General features: G+C 42.4%; 1 protein-coding gene across 4 annotated transcripts in view; it reads right to left on the bottom strand.

The window, feature by feature from the left end:
* LOC137517893 (KH domain-containing, RNA-binding, signal transduction-associated protein 3-like) overlaps window positions 1–15,639 on the bottom strand; it is a 221,813-nt gene extending 206,174 nt beyond the window's left edge. For 2 of the 4 annotated variants that reach the window (XR_011020710.1, XM_068234964.1), the window contains exon 1: window positions 15,373–15,638. Coding sequence is in view for 3 of the 4 variants with exons in the window: in XM_068234964.1 (XP_068091065.1) it covers window positions 15,373–15,457 (85 nt within the window). In the remaining variant the exon portion in view is untranslated. Of the gene's footprint in view, window positions 1–15,372 lie in introns of all 4 variants that reach the window. The other 2 variants (XM_068234966.1, XM_068234968.1) reach the window with 1 other exon arrangement.
* Window positions 15,640–17,547: the final 1,908 nt, after the last annotated feature.

Genomic DNA, 17,547 nt, shown 5'->3' with positions numbered 1-17,547 from the left:
TTAGTTTTCTCTATTTTCGCGATTGAAATTGCGGCAATTTCAATCGCGAAAATAGCGAAAACTAAAAGGCATAGGGCGGCGGTTTATATATCATTGGAAAGAGGAGAAAGAGAGCTTTAAAATGATATGCATCTTTCCATAGTTTCTGCACTGCTCGGAGTCCCTTTAAATATACTGGCCCTTATTCAATTCACTGTTTCTCCTATGTTTTCCCCTAGGAGTAGAGATATCGCGAACATCAAATTTTCCATTTGCAAACTTAAACTTCTGTAAATGCTCGTAAACAGATGAATCTGGCAAACCGCCATAGACTTCAATGGGCAGGCAAATTTTAAAACCTACAAAAACTGTTTCTGGCCACAAAAGTGATGGAAAAGTTGTTTCAAGGGGTCTAACACTTGGATACTGTGATTGGCCTAAAATTCCCATGGTATTCCGATAGCCACAGTAAAATTCTGCATTCTCTGAATGGTCCAATATTTCAGAGTCCACTTGAAAGTTTTTAGCCAATCAGAGAATGCAAAAAATGACAAAAATGACCTAATGGAAATTGGAAAATCTGGAATCATCATTGGTGGAAATCGTAATTTCTCCAGAATCTGAAATCGGCATTTCCGACCATCCCTAGTCTTTTCAAGTTGCTGTACATTTTTGTTAACCGCATTACAGATGTCAATATTAATATGATATTGTCTACTATTGTCTACTACATGCCAGAGGGGGATCCATGCCAAAAGACTCACCAAAAATTTACGGAGTTGGCGCAGTCGTGTTTTAATCGCTAAAGGGCAGAAATCACAATACATTCCTACAAATAATGCACTGGAGTGGTACTGTGTATGCAAACTAATGTGGCCACAATAGCAATAGTGTGCACAGCTCTGGGTGTCAGTGGGCTGTGGAGTGTCTTACACAGAGAGATACAATAGCACTTTTAGAATACAGTGACATAATGCACTGGACTGAATCTGAGTCTGCAACTTAATGAGGCAACAGCAGTAGTGTGCACACAGCTCTGGGTGTCAGTGGGCTGTGGAGTGTCACACACACAAAAAAAACAAAAAACAGGAGACTGATGTACTAGCTCTCAAATGTTTGTTTGGGTTGCTTTCAGCAAGTGGTCAGCAAGAAACAAGAACACAGGCCTAGCTAATGCTTTCCCTACCTATCTGCAGCAAGGCTCTCCCTGCTCTCACTATCACTGCAGCCTGAGAATTAATCCAATATGGCCACCACAACTGCATTTTAATAGGGGGTGGGGGGTCCAGGAGGAGGTGCTAGCTGATTGGCTGTCATGTGTCTGCTGACTGTGAGGTAAGCGGTCAAAGTTTAGCTCAATGATGATGTATAGGGGGCGGGACAAACACGCCAAATGTTCGCTGTTCACTGCGAATATAAACAGCGGAAGTTTGCAGAATACTGTTGGCCGGCGAACAGTTCGAGCCATCTCTACCTAGGAGATCATTTTGCATCTACTGTTTAAAATAACTTTTCAGTGCTCTCCAACTTGAAAAAGTACCATAAAGTGGGTGGAAAGTACTATCAAAATTATTTTCTTGCTTGCTGGTGGCTCTAAAAGGCATTTTGTTGATACAGTGAGAAAATATAACCCATGAGATAATTTAGGAGAAAAAGTGATTTGAATAAGGACCATTAATAGATTAGTAAGAAATATTTCCAATTCACCGTTTTAGGGGGAAAATAAATTTTGATCTGAGATCATGAAGCAGCTAAGTTGAATAATAAATAACAGGCTATATAGGCAGGGCTTCTGCTCACTGGTTTAGCATTCTGCTGTTTGGCTCGCAGGGGGCAGGGCATAGACTGAACTCTTTGGGAGAACTGCAGCCCACAGCTCTGGAAGTCTGTGCTGCAGGCAAAGTCAAGTGTAGGGCGTTCTGAACAGATACTTCAGCCCTTTAGCAGCCAATTTATTTAGAGACTTGCAAGTGCTCCAGGCCAATTTATTTTAGCCCATTTTATTTCTTATTTGTTACATTTCCCTGCTTCTAATTAGTACTGCTGTAATGTGTATTTAGTGCCACGTGTCACTAGGGGGCAGTGTGAGACAATAACAGAGGGCTTCTGCTTTCAGTTTCTATATTTTCTGCTTGCAGAGAGACATCAAAGCATTCCGAGAATTTACAGCACAACAAGTTCTGCCGACTGAGGTCAAAAGCAGTGCGCTTATGTCAAAAGAAATAATTCCTTTGAAGCTGCTAATGGGTTAAAAGTGATTCATTGACACCAGCTATTCAAGGAGCCTCTACACAAATATGCAGTGCCACTGAGTGATATTACAGGCTCAATGAGCTGGAGTTGGACTGGAGTTGGACTTTAACCACTTGAGGACCACAGTGATAAGCCCCCCTAAAGACCAGGCCATGTTTTGAGAAATTGGCCACTGCATCTTTAAAGAGAACCAGAGACGCTGGACATGAAAAAAGATTTCATACATACCTGGGGCTTCTTCCAGCCCCATAAGCCTGGATCGCTCCCACGCCGCCATCCTCCTCTTCCTGGATCCGCCGGTACTGGGTCCCGTCCTTCCGGCGGACACGGCCAATTGTCCGCATAATCAGGGGATCCCTCCATATCCTTGAGCAGTATGCAGCCGCACACGTAAGTGTATGCTGGGAGCCCCTGTGATGCGGACAATTGGCCGCGTGCTGACGCCGACTGGCCGAAACTACGGGACCCGGTATCGGCGGATACAGGAAGTGGAGGACAGCGGCGTGGGAGCGATCCGTGCGTATGGGGCTGTAGGAAGCCCCAGGTATGTATAAAATCTTTTTTCTGGCGTCTCTGGTTCCCTTTAAGGCCAAGCTGCAGGCAGGGCCGGATTTAGGCCAAGGCCACCTAGGCCATGGCCTAGTGCACCACAGGAGCAGGGACACCAAAGCAGAAGGCTAAACTGGTGCAGCATTTGCAAGCTTGCAAATGCTACAATGCAGGGAGATCAGTCGAGCGCCTGTGCAGCAGCCACCTTGCTCTCTGCGCACGTTTGCATTGTGGCTGGCGGCTATAGACTTGGGCAACATTGGAGATGGAAAGGAAGAGGAAGCTTCTGCACTGGAGACGAGTGGAAAAATGAGTGACACTGATGGCTGCTGCGGTGTGAAGGCAAACTGGCTTCTTATACTGAAGGGGGGGGGGGGTGCAAAAAGGAGGGATTAAGGGAGTCATCTGGCTACCTATCCTGGAGAGAAAGGGGGGAGGGGTCATCTGACTACCTATACTGGGGAAGTCATCAGGCTACCAATACTAGAGGGAAGGGGGAAGGGGTCATCTGGTTACCTATACTGGAGCAAAGGGGGGAGGGGTCATCTCGCTACCTATACTGAAGGGGGGCAGCTGGTGACAGTGGCCTTGGGCAGTAAAAAGTACAAATCCGGGCCGCACAACACAGCACACAAGTGATCCCCCCTCCACTTTTCTCCCCTGTACCAAGCTGTACCAAGTAAAAAGACAGCAGTTTTGCTAAAAGTCTCCCGAGCAGCGATCGCCGCTGGGAGACTGAAGGCAGAGTGGAGCTCCGCCTACCAAGCAGGAGATAAGCGCGCAGCCTGTGTGCGATCTCCTGCAGTAGCCGACCCTAGGACTTGATGCCAAATGCTGCCGCCCATTGGCGTGATGCGGTCTTTAGGTAGTTAAAGTGTACCCGAGGTGACATGTGATATGATGAGATAAGCATATGTATGTACAGTACAAAACATATTATTAACCAGGCTGCTTTATGTGTTTTATTTTGCTGCCTGAAAGAGTTAATTTCTAGACAGCTTCTGTCTTGTTGGTACCTTGTCAGGATAAGAGTAAACCTCACTGAAAAGTAAATTACAGCAATAAAAGTTTTCCTGGTAGAATACAAATTCTGAGATCTGGGGAGTGATTTAAAAGGTCAATAGTTCATATACTTTAAGTCTCGGACACTGCTACTGATTAGAGACAAACATTCAACCCACTTTGTGAATGTTTAAATATAAAAGAAAAACTTAAAATAGCTGTGCTGGAGCTGCTTGCAGCCCATCTTCAATCCACTTCCTGTGTAACCCGGTGCATCATATCATGTGTAACATGCGTCGAGTCACACGGGAAGTGGAATGAAGATGGATGGCAAGCAGCTCTAGTACAGCAGCCGGTACAGCCAGGTAAAATACAAATGCTGCTATCATGCTGGGGCCCCGCTAGCAGGTATATTGATCTGACAGCACAGATCAATTGGGGGGAGGTTGGGGTTCTGGGCCTGGCAAAATAGGGGGTCCCAGCGACGCAACCTCACGACCACACACAGTGATGTGGAGGTTGAGGACCTCAGCAGGGCTCGGGCCCTGGGGCAATTGCTCCCCTTGCCTTAATGCAAGCACCGGCCCTGGATTACCTCCCTCAGCATTATAGCGCCACCTGCATGGGTGTTAAAAGGCAGGTGATGAGTGGTAGCCTGAGGGTGTCAAAAAATTATTTGACCTGCCCTGCCCCTTTCCTCAGCTGTACACATTGCAGCTTAAGGGGACACTATGGCAAAAAAATGTAAAATGTAAAATATGTGCAAACATAAACAAATAAGAAGTACATTTTTTCCAGAGTAAAATAAGCCATAAAATACTTTTCTCCTATGTTGCTGTCACTTACAGTAGGTAGTAGAAATCTTATCTGACAGAAGTAACAGGTTTTGAATTAGTCCATCTCTTCATATTGCTGGGATTCTCAGCAAGGCTTGTATTCTTTATAAAGGTTTTCCCTAAAAAGGATTTAAACAATGATGCTGGCCAGCTTCCCTGCTTGCTACACAGTGTTTTGACCGGTGAACAAAGCAGCTGCCATTCACTAAGTGCTTTTGAAAATAAATAAATCCCTGAGAATCCCCTATGAAGAGATGGACTCGTCCAAAACCTGTCGCTTCTGTCAGATTTCTACTACCTACTGTAAGTGATAGCAACATAGGAGAAAAGTAACTTATGGCTCATTTTACTCTGGAAAAATGTTTTACTTCTTATTTGTATATGTTTGCACATATTTTAAATTTACATTTTTTTACCATATTGCCCCGTTAACCTCCTTGGCAGTTCGGGGTAAGCCGTGCAGGAGGTTTTCTCAAGCCCTGCTCGGCCGATTTGTTTAATTTTTTTTTTTTGCTGCACGCAGCTAGCACTTTGCTAGCTGTGTCAGCACACCAATCGCCGCTGCCCCGAGCTCGATCGCCGCTATCCGTCGCGCCGCACGCCCCCCCCCCCCCCGACCCCGTGCGCTGCCTGGCCAATCAGTGCCAGGCAGCGCTGAGGGGTGGATCGGGACTCCCAATGACGTCCCGACATCGGTGACGTCATCCTGCCCCGTCGCCATGGCCTTTGAACGGGATTTCCTGATCGGAGATCGCCGAAGGCAATCAAAGCGGGCGGGGGGATGCCGCTGAGCAGCGGCTATCATGTAGCGAGCCCTGGGCTCGCTACATGATATAAGAAAAAAAGAAAAGAAAAAAAACTGCTGCGCTGCCTCCTGGCGGAATTTTTTAGACCACCAGGAGGGTTAATGTCAGAGATCTGCAAACAAGAAATACAGTATCTGCTGCACTTTTTAGACAGCAATTGCATAATTTACATAAAACAGTTACAACTGCAGTAAGAGGTATATGGAAGCTGCCATATTTATTTCCTTTTAAGCAATACCAGTTGTTTGATCTGGGATCCTCTGCCTCTAATACTTTTAGCCATAGACCCTAAACAAGCATGCAGCAGATCAGGTGTTTCTGACATTATTCTATAATCTTGCAAGACCCGGACACTACTGCAGCTAAATAGATCAGCAGGGCTCCAGGTAACTGGTATTGCTTAAAATGAAATAATGGCAGCTTCTATATACCTTTCACTTCAACCGTCCTTTAAGTGTAATAATATACTCTAAGATTTTTGCCTGGCCAATAAGATTTGTAATTGGCCAACATCCATGGCTACAATTACTAGGTAATGCCTAATGATGTTGATCCAGGGATTTTATCTGATTGCCATCTGGAGTCGGGAAGGAATTTTTCCCTTTAGGGGCTAATTGGACCATCCCTTGTAAGGGTTTTTTCGCCTTCCTCTGGATCAACAGGGATATGTGATGGAGCAGGCTGGTGTTGTACTTTGTTCTCTGGTTGAACTCGATGGATGGATGTCTTTTTTCAACCCAAATAACTATGTAACTATGTAAATGATTGCCCAAGTTTACCACCTACATGTAGTATGAGGGTCACCAGATTTTGAATACTACAGTATGAACAACAGATTGTTTAGGAAAATTCTCATACTACAAGGTGGTGGTAAAATTGATCATTTCCAATCAGATTTTAAAGTGTGTACAAGGCTTAATTTGTTTGACTGCAGTGTAAATATTAATACTACTGTAGAGGTCAATGGCAACTAAAAACAACAATTGAGCTCAAAATGCTTGAGCCTATTTGTTTGTGGTGGTCCCTGGTGGCAATAGAGGTCATTTAATTCGACATGTTTTCCAGGCAAGTTAGGACGTCATCTTTCTTTGTAAACTGGCATTGCTGTGACTTTGCTACAGCATATGTTGTGCTGAATGCTTTATTTGATTTTAGTTCTACCTCAAAACAAAAGTGTTTATATGTTAACAGTATTTTAAAAAGGCAATGTAACCAAGGATTAAACTTCATCCCAAATTGTTACCTTTTCTAGAATAGATCATCAGGGGGCTCTGTATGGCTGATATTATGGTGAAACCCCTCCCACAGTGTGATGTCAGGACCTTGGTCCTGACAGTTTACTGTCTGTGAGCCTTGTTGCATTGTGGGAAATAACAGCTGCTTCTTACTACCAAGCAACCAGTATCTCCCTCTGTGCGCATGTATATCTCTCTCTAAAAAACAAACAAAAAACAACCTTTTAGCCTATTACATTGTCAGGGGGTGTGTTTATATAATAGCAGTTGGTACTGTCCGGTTTTTTTCATGTCTGCCAGTAGTAAAGATGATTACCTACAGGCTGATTGTGGATCAAACAATATGAACACATTTCATGGTGAATATCAATCCTTTCTTGATCTCTCTTTTTTTTAACTTACTTTGCATGTATTAATTTATTTTCTCACCCCTTTTTGCTGTAGTTCCTCTTTAGACAAACTGAATTATTTTACCAATGTCTTACTAGATGAGCTTGTCACATTTCTCCCAGGTCCTCTCAGTACAGGATTGCCTAGGTGGAGAAATAGTTACTAATACTATGCTACTGACATTCACACGTACACCTGACAGCTTTGAAACGACCATCAAACATCCTTGAAAAATAGGAAACAATTAATTCATCCCAAGAAAGGAAAAAAAAAGAACAGAAAAAAAGCTATGGGTTAATGACTTGCTAAACACACTCCTTCCTCTGCGCGTCTATGTGTTTTTCCTTCTTCTAATGTGTTTTGCACAGCAGGCAACATTATAGAATATTATCAGAAGCCTGCAAACCTCCAATTCCCTGTGCAAGGGAGCGAGTGGGGCTGTGTGAATTATGCAACAAATTCCAATTTAGCCTTTCCAACTTGTGATAAACTGGTCTTGATGAGGACGTCGGGGGAGACGCGGGGCAGACGGAAAGCAAAACACAACATGGCACATTTGGAAGGCCTAACTAAGCATCTCTTATAGAGGTTGTGACTTGCCAAGATAAAAAAACAAACCTCGGGATGCAGCGCAGGCATCGGTATATAGGAAGCTCGCTCCGGATTGGCAAGAGGCAGGCAATTTGCATAGTTATCATAGCTCCATCTGTGATATTGTAACGCATCCAGGGGGTGCCAGATTTAAACATTTATTTGGAATAATGGCCGCGCCATTACGGAAACCATACAATGCAATAAGAGAGATGAAAACAGCAATACGGTGCTGAATAAGTAATGCGTCTGTCAATACAAAGTGCTGACACGCAGTCAACAGTCACTACTGAAATGTAACCTCAGAAATGATCGCGGAGAGGAAAATTAATAACCCAGGGAAGGAAGGCTTCTCATTCTTACCCTTTTAGGTATCTGGCTGTGCCAGCATTATTGTTAAGGAGGGTAAAGTTGATCACAGGAGGGAGCCGGAGATGTCCGGCTAGCTCTGCTGTTACTACTATTAGCATCATTCATTCTGCAAACAAGACTTCATTTTTATGCTATGGAGTTGTTTTTGCAAAAGCTGAATGACATTGGAGATCATTAGAGAGGAGCGGGGATGGTTTTGCAAATGCAAAATAGTCCCAGCGTGTACAGAGGACAGAACGGGAAGGCAGAAGGGGTTAATTTACCTATATAACCACCTCTTTCTGGGTCACTGCATGCCACTCTCCATATTTCTGACACTTCCTCCTATACAAGTTAGGCTGTGATGGTGAAAGTACTGAGAATATGGAGAGTGGTGCGCAGCAGTGAGAGGCCGTGACATAGGTAAGTTGACCCCTTTTGGGTATCAGCGATATACAAATTATTTTGTAATTTAATGTTATTAACAATCTTCTTTCCAGTTCAGTTTTCAAAGTGTTTTGCATGTCTTAAAGTGCCTGAGATAGGCAGGCACTAAACAGAAAAATGTTTCCACTACAAAACTTCCCATTTTTTTAGTTCTCTAGGAAAAATACAGATGAACCAACCATCAGTGCACCAGAAACTCCCTTCCTCCTGCATGTCTAAGTAACTACAGGGAGACTCTGAAAATGCAAACACCATACTAAACAGAGAACTAACATGCCTAGTACTTGTTTTGCCATCAGGAAGGTCAAACTGTGCATGAGTCTGTCTCTGCAGATATCATCAAGTTTACACATTATTTTAAATTCCTATAAAAACAAGAAAGAGATAACATGGACTGGCTTAGGATGGCAAAACATTGTTTCTCTCATATAAGCCATATCATAAGATTGTGAGAATAATTTAGGGATAATAAGTTAGCAGGACCGGTTCTAGAATTTTTGCTGCCTGAGGCAAACTTATGAGGATGCGCGGGGGGTATTGGAATGATTGTACAGCACCTGACAATTTGCACTGCATGTTATAGCTGCGGTGAGCACCTCAAAAAGTACCTTCAGTATTGGTAGGTAGCCAGTTATAGGTGCCCCAGTGTTGGCAGCTAGGTACAGTTACCCCCAGTATTGATATCTAGGTACAGTTGCCCCCAGTATAAGTTGGCCAGGTACAGTTGCCCCCAGTATAGGTTGGCCAGGCACTCTCTTTACTTTCTGTTTCTGCCTGGTGCTGCCCCCAGACTTCGGCCGCCTGAGGAAGTCACCTCACTTGGCATCATGGGCGGACCGGGCCTGTAAGTTAGCCTTGTGACTGTAATCATATGCAAACATCCATATATACTGTAATATGAATATCGTAGTAGCACTTTACTGAGTACATTAAAAAAATATGTATTCTTTAACTGTTCTCAAAGCAGCTTACACTCTAATACCTAACACAGTCATCAACCATAATATTATGTATTTGTACAGTACTGACATCTGCAGCACTTTACAGAATATATAGTCATGTAACTGACTGTCATCTACCATATTATTATTATATACTCAAATAGCACTAACATCTTTTGTACCACTTTACAGAGTGCATAGTCATGTCACTGACTCTACTCAGAGGAGCTCACAGTCTAAGTCTTACCATACACCTGGTCTAATATCACTACAGTAGTCTAAGGCTGCTTTGGGAGTTTTGGGGAAAGCCAATTAATCTGTCACTATGATACTGGGATGAGTAGCAAGTCAAGGTAGCCATAGAAAACACACACAAATGCAGTGAAAACACACAAACTCTATGTAGAATCTGGTAGTGATCTGAACATGAGACTCTCAAACTCCAAGGAGAAGGAACTGTCCCTTAGCCCTCTTGCCATCCAATTACAGCATTTTTTTATAAGTCCACGCTCTCATGGATTCAGTATTGTTAACATGCAGCATGATGTTTAACTAGCAACCTTTCTACAATCTGTGTTACAGTCTGATATAACAGGCTTAAAAATGATAGCTACCTAATAGCAGTAACTTTTATTTGTTCTTAAAACCTGCACAGATTTGCTTGCTCTTCACTGTTCTTCAACTTTACTGAATGAACCCCAATATCAGAAATGTTTGGAACGTTGAGTTATGCAGCACCAGAGCCATTTAAGGCTTTCTAACAATCAGAATCCCCTCTAGGGTTATTCTAAATGGCAGTGCAAAGAGCATGTGAAGAAGTTAAAAAAAAGCAGCAACTCAATGAAGCTAATCAAAACAGATCTTTTTGAAGATATTCTTCTAATGTGATCAAGGTTAGTAAATGTTGCATTTTATTAGTGGGCACAGAGAACTTATTTCCAAATAAAAGGGTTAGGGTATGTACCCTGGGCTTCAGGGAGGATTGGTAAGTGGCTCAGAATGTCACCATTATGCAATGTTCCTTGACATTTTGATAGAGGAACCTGTTAATTGGGCATATGTCCGGGAGTGGTGCTGTAGCATGTGCTGATAACAACATGATGAAGGATCAAGTGGTTGTTTGTTTGCAAAACTTTGCACATTACCATTGTCCTCTGGATTGTGCTACCACATTTGAGGCTTTTGAGACTGTGTTTAAAGCGGAATATAACCCTGCATTTCAACTTTGCTCTAAAACATTATTTACAGTATATTATATGCAACCAGCATTTTTTTTTTTACTAGACCAGCATTGGAAGGGTCACACAGGGCTTTAAAGTCCCTAGAGATTTCTGCAGACGAATCCGAACTTGAGTTAGATACTTTTTGTTTACAAATATGTGTTTATTGTGACTCATCTCTCTCACTGAGAAGGAGCTTGGAGGACAGCCAAAGAGATGTATCTATTGATAAACAGTTACACACTAACTAAATAGAATGTAACTATCTGAATGTCTGCATGGAACTTAAAACCTCTGTGTTTAACCCTTCCAATGCTGGTCTAGTAAAAAAAAAAATGCTTTTTGCATATAATATGCTGTAAATAATGTTTTAGAGCAAAGTTGAAATGCAGGGTTATATTCCGCTTTAAGACAAGACAAATAACATTTATATTGCACTTTTCTCCTGGCGGACTCAAAGCATCAGAGCTGCAGCCACTAGGACATGCTCTATAGGCAGTAGCACCGTTAAGGAGTCTTGCCCAAGGTCTCCTACTGAATAGCTGCTGGCTTACTGAACAAGAAGGGTAGAGATTCTCCTGTGTCAGAGGCAGAGAGAGACCTTAACCAATACACTATACAGATGGCACAAACTAAATTAAACTGAAAGGACACCTTAGCTCTTAGTTTTTTCATCTAGCAATTAGTATATCTATTACTTTTTACAGTACAAACACTGAGTTTTGATAAGGGGGAACCTATACCTTACAGTCATTCTTCATTTATGATCCTCAGGCTATCAAACAAGATTTGGGGGCTTCTGTCGCTACTAGTTTTTATGCATATTCGGGGGTTTGAGTTCCACCGAAGGCTTTCACAAAACTTGTCTGGTGCTTTGTGGACCTATGTTAATGGATTCATGAGTATTCTGTAAGCACTGGTTTACTACAACGCTGAGTATATTTTTTCATATCTCTAATTAACTATGCTATGAGCACAGACCTTTGCAACTGTGTAAGCGTATTGCAATATCCGAATAAGATAAATGTAGTTGCATTTATAAAACATTAGAACAGCTCCACAAAAGCTCTCGCACTGGATCTTCCATAGAGCAGACATTTACAGCAGTATCTATAATCAAAAGCAAAGCAGGATGCAGAGCAATTAAAGCATTGTGTATGCCCAATCTTCACATCAGCTCCTTGCGTCTTTCATCTACTGACATATCCACCAAGAACACGCTCATTAATTGGTGAGAAAAAAAAATATTGAGATAATTATTCACATCAAGTCCAACACCAATTCCTTTGTTTGAATGTATCTACAGTAGAGCATACAAGGCAAGCTTCTACGTAATATGTCAACACGAAGAGAAAAGAGATATCATGAGGACCTGCTAGGGTGTGCTGCTAAATTTAAAGCAAAAAAGATAGATCTGTAAGTTTCTACTAATTCCAGTAGTCATCCAATCAAGAGCAAGACTGATCTTGAAAAATGACAGAGTGATAATGCCTGTGCTAAAGCTGTTTACCACCATAGTTACAAGTGTAAACAGCACATGTTTATCAAGTTCATAGTCTAGGCAGGTCTAAAGACAGCTTAAGCAATAATAATGGGTTTTTCCCCCTCTTTTTGCAATCATGACAATTGCGTGAATTCAGATGTAAGGTATGCAAGGCTAGCAACGGCCATGATACTTGAACAGCAGTGCGCTAGTTGTAGTGAATTCTTTAGGCAGGCAGATGTATTATTGTTGGGGAATCAACAATAAACCCACAAGACATGATTCTGGTAGCTAAACGAGAAGTGAGGATTTCACAAAACTGCATTGTCTAGAGTAATGTAAATCAAACACACAACATACTTCACATTCACATTATACACACACACAGAGACATGCCACATACGCTACACACATACCATCACCATTGTGAACTCTGAGACACATTAAAAGATGTTCCACCCATAGAAAATATTCACATTACCAGCTAAGAGCATTCATGGGTCTATAAACGCAGCAATATTAGAACTGCAACCTGATCATTGAATTAGCACTTCAGAACACCTAGAGAATTCAACTGTGCTAACTTCCACCAATCGCCTATTAAAACCACTAAACGGAGAAGAAACCTGATTTTCAATGATTAGCCTTCCACCTCTAGACTCACTGATGAGAAATTAAATATTCCCCAGATGCCAGGAGAACATGCTAAAGACTGTAAGATCAGTTACAGCCATCTAGAGGGCTTCCACCTACAGCAGAGGAGACCACGGAGCATGATGTAATGTTCTTACAATGACATTCAAGTCTACAAAGATCATACTGGCTCCTGAGTTAGGATTTGGGCAGAGGATCTGCACTCCTCTCTCAGAGTGATGCTAAGAGGAACATATTTTCAGTTTAAAATAATGAAATAGGATCATGCCTCCAGTGTGAGTGGATTGTGATTGTGAAGAGGACAACCTCTGGTTTAATTTTACAATTTTAATTGACAATTTAAAAGATAACAAAAATCTGAGCTCACTACAAATTAATCTTATATTGTACCAACATGTGTGCAAGTCATTATAAAATACATGCACACAACATAGAGTTATGATGCATTTGCATAAGCAGTGCATCAGTGTGATGTGTGATCTTCAACTATGTCATCATCTGTCCACATATCTAAACACAATGACGGTCTGGTGGGGATATAATGTCACATAGCTATAGCCACACGATACAGAGAAGAGACAAAAGAAAACCAGTGACAGTCACAGGTCAACTCTTATGGTCTTATCTAAATATTGAAGTTCTACTAAGCTGCTAGCACAGTCATTCTAACAAATTCTTGTCAGGAAATACCTTGATTTGAGGGGATCTGAGGAACTAATGATTGCAGAGGGATAATGTTTCAAATCATAAGCACATAAATAAACTACAGAACCTCATTGATTGAATGCTACCTTTTACAGGCATAGACTGGCCTGGAAGACCTTATGAGCCCTCCTAAGCTGATATTATGGCTTTTAAGAAAGTACCTATCAGATAACGTGACAAGGGATTTCAGGTATAGTTTTACTGAGGCAAAAAAAATCTGTAAAACGCTATCAGGCAATATATGGGACGGGGAATTTTCACAAAGTATATTTTCAAATTCTCAAACTATCAGATGCACAGTGTCATTTAAGAACTTTCTGAATCGCGGAACTTTGACATAACCAACACTGGGTGCCAACATTATAATGAACAACACAGAAGGCTCGTTTGTACAATATGAATGGACATAACATCATATCATCCATGTTCCAATATCTACATCATATATTTCAGGACTCAAAGGAATGAATACCGAAGAATGAGTCTGCTCTCAAAACCAACCAATCAACCAGAATCTTGCAGATCCAGAGAAAAAAAATATTGGCTGAAATGCTGTGTATAGCAACTTATTGCTGCAATAACTGCCGCACTTTAAATAATGCATCTTGCTCCAGAACTGAATCCCCCTAAGACTCAGATGTGGACCTCCTTAGCAAATTTTATAGCTGTTGCTCCATAAACCATGTGCTTAGGACACTCCTCCCCTCCACTCGATTCCATTGGACTGAAGATGGCCTATAGTCTCTGCAGTAGTAACTGCTTTTTTAAATATATCCCTGTTCACACACCCTAACCCTAACCATGTATACACATGAATATTTTGCAGAAAGCTACAGAGACTACCTATCCACTTTGTAAGATTTACTGGCTCTAATGGCCAATAGACTGGAACGGTTATTGTCTCTGAGAGTTAAACCCTTCATGCTGTGGGTGGACTCTTATCTTTGAAAAATAGAGGGACCTCATGAGCCATATTGAGACCAAATGTGCACTCAAGTTCTTTAAACAGCTAGGAGCCCAAGGTCCTTTGTGGCTCTCAACTATCAGCAATCTATGAAATAGAGAGGACCTTGCTTCCTCATTTCCCTAAGAAGCTACAAGGATATACAGGGTTTCTTTTTTTGTATTAATAAGACACAATTTCTAAGAGGTTTGCAGAATTCGAATATGTGTAACACACAGAGATTCCAAAATTCATTCCCTATGGTACTGCAAATAGCCTCTGTATTGTACAATCAATTCTGATCTTTAAACAAAGGCACACACAGAGTATGACAAAATTTTACACCACACAAAATCAACCTAAGAGCTAGCAGACAGTATAATTGAACAAAGTAAAATGTCTATTCACTGACACCTATTGCAAAACCTTCATAGATAATTTTTCGTTGACTGCCAGGTTTCTGGGATTTGTATCCTAATGCTCTAAGTCATGTTATTGGAGCATCAAGATTCCTCCCCAGGGTGCTGTGAGTGGTCCCTCATTTTATTTTGCAAATATACCTTTCTTTAAAACTGTAACAGCCCCATGCTTTTTGCAGGAGGCAGTAACTAGTGATAGAAGAGCAAGTGGTACAAGGGTACAGCCTTAAAAGGCTGCAGAAACCCCTGGTTTGCAGAAGTTAAGATTCCGAGAGTAAATCCCTATGGTGCTGTACGCAGCATTGTCTCCATGCTGTAAATTCACCTCTAAACCCCTGCTCTTCAGGCTACATTCAGACTGTAGGTGGGCCCTGGTTTGTGCAGTAAGGTTGCTGTCTAAAAAAATAATAAAAAATAAATAAATAAATAAAAACAAACAACCTGTTCCTTTTAGCCCAATAATACATCCTTTGTGGACCATGCTTTGACTAAGGGTTAAAGGACCCAGAAGGCACAGATTTAGCTGCAGGTGATCCCTGGTGTTTTGGAGAAGTTATAGCTCCCTCACCTTCTGTCACCATCCTGAGAGCATGAGTGAAGGACGGATCCAGGGCGTCCTTCTCAGCCAGCAGCTGGGGCAGATACTTCTCCATGCCAAGACAAGAGTACAACAGTCGGGAAGAAGAGTCCAGACACAGCAGAAGCAGCAGAAGAGCAATGAAGGATCCTGAGCCTGGCAGAGCCTGGGCAATGGAGACTCATAGACAGAACCGGTAACCAGCAATCCACCAACCCCTCCGTCCTCTTCCTCCGACTGCCGGAGACTGAGCTCAGCAGCATCTGACGCTCTCTATAAAGACAGCGGCACCAGCTTCTCTCACTCCTCCCATAGGGCTGGCTTTAGCATGGATTTCTCCGCGGCTGAGACCAGTCCTCTTTTTTTTTTTCCTGGCAAGTCCTTGGACAGATCATTGGATAAACGAGAGCTCTGTCACCGTCACCTTGCTCAGCTTTTGCTGTGTTCTTCCGCCGGCTGCTGTCCAGAGAGAAATTGAAGTTGTGCTGCGTGCTGGCCGACTGCTGTCCGCGGTGCTGAAGATGTGATGGTGATGGGTGAGCGTCGTTCGCTGTCTGCAGTGCTGAAGTCAGTGGCAAGCGGCCGTGCGCTGTCCGCAGTGCTGAAGTCAATGGCAGGCGGCTTACCGCTGTCCGCCGTGCTGAAGCTACTACTGCTCCTTATGCAGGTCGCTGCTTATGGTGCTGAAATCCCTGTAAGCCCCTCTGGTCAGTGTCTAAGGTGCTGAAATTGCTGTCCTCCCACTGCAGGTCGCTGTCCAAGGTGCTGAAGTCAATGATAACGTGCTTAATTGCTGTCCAAGACGCTAAAGTCGATGCTAGCCTGCTAATTGCTGTCCAAAGTGCCCAAGTCAATGTAAGCCTGCTAATTGCTGTCCGAGGTGCTGAAGACAATGCTAGCCTGCTGGTAGCTGTCCAAGCTGAAGTTACTATTTTTAACACCCCCCCCCCCCCCTTCATTTCCACTGAGGTCTTGAGTAGATACACTGACAGCATGGATACAAGGGGCAGCGTTAGAATTCACACTGATAATGGGAAACATCAGGGTGGGGTGAGCTGCTGATAAACTGGCAGCCTGTGCTGCCCATGCTGCATTCACTGGTAGGGACTACTTTCTGTGGCTAGCTTATCTCTGAGACAGGTGAATCCACCCCCTTTGTGCTCAGCTGTGTTGTGCTGTGGTGTGTCAGAGGCTGCAGTGCTGTACCAGTTGTGTCAGTGATATCTTCCCTCCATTCATTACAGCGTATTCTTACTGTATGAGGACATTTCTTGCAGCAGTCTGGGGGAAAAAAAAACATTGTTCTTTGTGTTTCTGTGTCTGTCTTATTATGCAGCTTACTCGATAAGACACATAGAGACGGTAATGAGAGAGTACAGTCACCAGCAGCAGCAGCAGCAACAACAACAACAACCAATAGGTCTCCCTCAGCTTACAGCTGACTGTTGAATGTTTATTGCACTGAGCACATGCTAATGGCAAGTTAGCAATTTTGTTATTGAATAGTGTGAGCTGTGTGTTTCTTTCTCTGCACTGCTATGGTAGCACTACGGGTGTCATGGTGGACTTCAGGCAAGTGTTTGAAGGCAGCATATTTCTTATTTGCCACTGGCAGTCTAAATCAGTTCGGTGGTTAAAAAACAGCAACAATAATACGTGTTATTTATAAAGTACTTATTTATGAAACAACACTATACAATAATGTGGGTAAAAGTTACAGTTTTATATAGATAAGGAGTAATATCTTTAACACTGCTGGGTGATTAAACTTATACTCTGAAAGGAGAGGGGTATACTGTATAGAGGTAGAGCCAGGGGGTAATAGTGAAGTATGAGGATGGAACGGAAGCAATTTTGAAGAAAAGTGTCTTGAAAGCCTGTTTGAATTTGTTAAATTCAAAGCTGGGTAAGCCTGAAAGGAGTGGGACATAGAAGGAAGATCTAAGGCATGGAACCCACTACAAAACACTATCGCTAATCGTAATCGCTAGCATTTTGTATGAGCGGTTTGCAAGCGATTTCATGAGCGTTTTCAATAGCGATTTTAAAAATTCAATTTGCCAGCGGTTGTTTAGCGATTAGCGTTTTTAATTCTGATTGGTCCTTTCAATTAATTTTCATTTTGTTACAGTGTGCAGTAACTTCAAAACGCTAGCAAATTTGCTC

This window comes from Hyperolius riggenbachi, chromosome 5 (genome assembly GCF_040937935.1).
Source record: "Hyperolius riggenbachi isolate aHypRig1 chromosome 5, aHypRig1.pri, whole genome shotgun sequence".
Lineage (NCBI taxonomy): Eukaryota > Metazoa > Chordata > Amphibia > Anura > Hyperoliidae > Hyperolius > Hyperolius riggenbachi.
This window is presented reverse-complemented; position numbering and strand designations above follow the sequence as displayed.